General features: G+C 30.0%; 1 protein-coding gene across 2 annotated transcripts; it reads left to right on the forward strand.

Annotated features, from left to right (window-relative positions):
• The first annotated feature begins 960 nt into the window (after positions 1 to 960).
• On the forward strand, positions 961 to 3,440 carry LOC136781869 (aarF domain-containing kinase 1-like). Of its 2 annotated transcripts, none has more exons than XM_066740888.1 (2): positions 961 to 1,032; positions 1,415 to 3,440. In XM_066740888.1, exon 2 carries the CDS (start codon positions 1,425 to 1,427, stop codon positions 2,988 to 2,990), a length of 1,566 nt encoding a protein of 521 aa, XP_066596985.1. In that variant the 5' UTR covers positions 961 to 1,032; positions 1,415 to 1,424; the 3' UTR covers positions 2,991 to 3,440. The 2 variants fall into 2 exon arrangements, with proteins under 2 accessions (XP_066596985.1, XP_066596976.1); XM_066740879.1 differs by lacking the exon at positions 961 to 1,032 and adding an exon at positions 1,164 to 1,288.
• The last annotated feature ends 286 nt before the right edge of the window (positions 3,441 to 3,726 follow it).

The raw sequence follows: 3,726 nt of genomic DNA on the forward strand, positions 1-3,726 counted from the left end.
CATGATGTCCTTAAAAAAGAAATAACAAAATTTTTGAAAATGGTTATTGTACACATAACTTACTTTACTGTATACTTACATATAATGTTCTATAGAAATGGGGCTGAATTGTATAAAACAGTGAGTGCTGTGGCCTTCCATTTATATCAAATTCAGCTTCTTTTTTATTAGGAAAAATTTCATCAGGTGAGTTCATTAAAGGCCGTGCCTTAGGCTCAAACAATCCAGATGGAAACAAATATTCAATACTTCTCTGCAATGATAAATAACTTATTGGTGGAAGAATATACATACTATTAAAATTTTATTCATAAATTTAAATTCACTTTAACGTCTTCTTTGGTAAAATTATTTGGATCTTCTCCCATAATATTAGCTAAGTGTCTTTTGCCAATTTCATATTCAGCAATTTGATTTTTCATAAAAGCCTCTGAAAAGTATTAATGAAGATTATTATAGATTTATGATTATCATAAGTAAACAAATACATACGATATGCTTTATTTTTTTCTATGTATGCCTTTGCAGCAATATTAGTTTTTTTCACAGGTATAGGTTCTATAATTTCGGGATTATCCTCAGGTTTATCTATTACAGATATTCGAACCATTGATGACATACTCTAAAAAGCAAACAATTTTGAAGATAATTTTATTTTAAATAAATTTAAAATTCAATCTTCTAATCAGTTAAAATGAACTTTTGTAATGATTTCTAATCAAACGAATTACATATATTATTAACTTACAAAAAGTCGATTTAGATTTGACCAAATTTGAGAATTAACATTATAAACATAATTTAATCTCTGTAATTTATTAAAACGTGTAGATAAAGAGACAGCCATAATTTCGTGAGCTCCGTCTTAACGTCTTAGTCTTAACCGTTTAACCTATGTATCTTAAGAAGAGACATGCATGTCCTGATGTCCTATCCTATGCAGCAGCGACATACATAGGTTGCGAATGTGGTTATTTGATAGTATAGGTATAGACGGTTATCGCTCGTCGGTATATACATACGGTATTAACGGTAAGTATAAGCCAGCATATACATATAAACGTTGAATAGTGACATGTGTGTGTGTGTGTGTGTGTTGTGTGAGATACAAAGTATACCCCTTCTCCTTACAATTGTTGTCGCTATAGCGTCAGACTTCAGGCCCAAAACTCAACTGTACCGTCTGTACATGACACCTGACACACCATCTGGCAGTAATTTAATTTAACTTTCAAAATAGTGAAAGTTATTGAAATCAGAAGCTAAACATATTTGTTAATATTAGAAGGTTTTATAAGTCCAAATTATTTATATTTTATAAATTGTTATTTTATTTTTGTCCAATGACAAAAAATATTTCAATGATGAAAATTTATAAACATATTATAAGATTAATTTATTATTTTTTTTTCAGTTTTTTTTAAATGGCCTTATCAAGAAAATTTATAAGAAATGCTTCTATTGGGACCATTGGATTAGGAGGCTGGTTGTATTTGAAGACCAATAACTATGATCCTGCATCATTTGGATTATTAAGATTGTTTCGTGCAGCAGTAACTGTATTTCAGATAGGTAGCCATTATAAAAATTCTTTGTATAAATGCAATTTAGACAAGAAGTCTCCAGAATACTTGAATTTAAAATCAAAAGTTCATAAGCACAGTGCTGAAAAACTCTTGGAACTTTGCTGTGTTAACAAAGGTGTTTATATAAAAGTAGGTCAACATATTGGTGCATTAGATTATCTACTACCTCAAGAATATGTCAGTACAATGAAGGTATTGCACAATTCAGCACCTCAATCTTCTTTTGAAGATGTGCTTACAGTTATTAAGGAAGATTTCAAAAAAGATCCTTATGAAATATTTGAATCCATAGATCAAGTACCCCTTGGTACTGCTAGTCTTGCTCAAGTCCATAAAGCAGTATTAAAAGATGGAAGAGTAGTTGCTGTTAAAGTTCAACATCATTCTGTTAAAAAGAATTTTTATGTAGATATGAAAACAATGGAAACTTTAGTTAAATTGACTTCAATCATTTTTCCAGATTTTAATTTTGATTGGCTAGTTAATGAAACCAAAACTAATGTACCTAAAGAATTAGATTTTACTAAAGAGGGTGAAAATGCTGAAAAACTTCAAAAATATTTTGCTCATTGCCATTGGCTAAAAATACCAAAGATTTATTGGGATTTTTGCTCATCCCGTGTCCTTACAATGGAATATTTAGATGGTGGACAAATTAATGATTTAAAGTACATATGTAAAAATAATATATCTGCTGAGGAGATTTGTAATAAACTTGGATACTTGTATAGCCATATGATTTTCACAACAGGATTTGTACATTCTGATCCACATCCAGGAAACATTTTAGTTAAACAAAAAGGTGCTGAAGCTGAAATAATACTTTTAGATCATGGGCTATATGCTAGTCTATCAAATGATTTTAGACTGGAATATTCCAAATTATGGTTGGCTATAATGAATGGAGATAAAACAGCTATGAAAATCCATTGTAAAAATTTAGGCGTCACTGACTTTTATGGAATTTTAGTCTGTATGGTTTCTGGTAGAAGTTGGAATACAATTATAAATGGTGTACAGAAGACACAGTATACAAAAAGTGAGAATCAATTTCTTCAAAACGAAATACAGAATATTTTGCCACAAATTAGTTCCATATTACAAAATATTGATCGACAAATGTTGCTTTTGTTCAAAACAAATGATTTAATACGTGGAATTGAGCATTCCTTGAAAGTTGAAACTAAAATGTCTGGATTTTTAGAAATGTCAAGATGTTGTATAAATTCAATTTATGGAGAGAAAATAAAGCAATCAAATAGTAAATGGTCAACAATTAAATTCAGTATTATGAAGCAATGGGCTCTCATTAAACTCTCTATGTATTATACATATTTAAGTCTGATAAATTTTGATTTGAATAAGCAAATTGAATCTGTGTGGTCAAGTGACCTTTATCTTTAATTAACTATAACAGTTAAATTTTAAGGACAAAACAAATTTTTAACAGCACTGCTGCCAATCAATAATTTTTTATTGTTACAAGAAAAAAGCCTAGATTTACATGTATGAGTTAAATTAGTTGCTTGACATTCCATCCCAGTAATATTTTTACAATTTACACGTTTTTATATTAATGTTTTTTTGATATATGCATATTGTTTTTAAAAATGTACTTAAAAATTGAAAATTAATTTTTTAATAAATTTTATATTTGTTTACTTTAGTGTTTGCTTTAAACATAAACATCACCATCAGTTTTGCGAAATACGAATAATATGTTTAGTGCGGAACATGCGTGATAACATATATGTAAATCCTACATCTTGACGGCAGCTGGCAGCATATAACTGAAGAAATAGTTAATTTTAAATGTCGGACTATGTTCGGAGCTTTTATCTAAACCGCTAATGAAATTCGGATTTTATTCTGCAGAGTATAACTTTAACGCTTTTACATTTCAGCTGATTGCCGGCTGCCGCTAGGAATGCTAATTGCTAGGATATGACTATAGATATGAGATTACTGGGATTTAACTCAAATGACTCAAATCAAATGTTCTGTTGCTTCCCGCCCCAGGCTTTCAGTTTGGGCCGGTGGGTGATACCAGCACCAGGTGATACAATACAATCACTAGATGAAGTAAATAGGGAATCCTAGGGAAAACTCAGTCGAAGCAAAAAGAATTCATTGCCAAACT

The sequence above is a fragment of the Prorops nasuta genome, unplaced genomic scaffold, assembly GCF_024137725.1.
Source record: "Prorops nasuta isolate Cenicafe-Biocafe unplaced genomic scaffold, Cenicafe_Pnas_1.2 PNAS00002, whole genome shotgun sequence".
Taxonomy (NCBI): Eukaryota; Metazoa; Arthropoda; class Insecta; order Hymenoptera; family Bethylidae; genus Prorops; species Prorops nasuta.

Excerpts from the sequence above, each read along its gene's own strand:
- LOC136781869 (XM_066740888.1), top strand. The coding sequence starts at position 1,425 with ATGGCCTTATCAAGAAAATTTATAAGAAATGCTTCTATTGGGACCATT.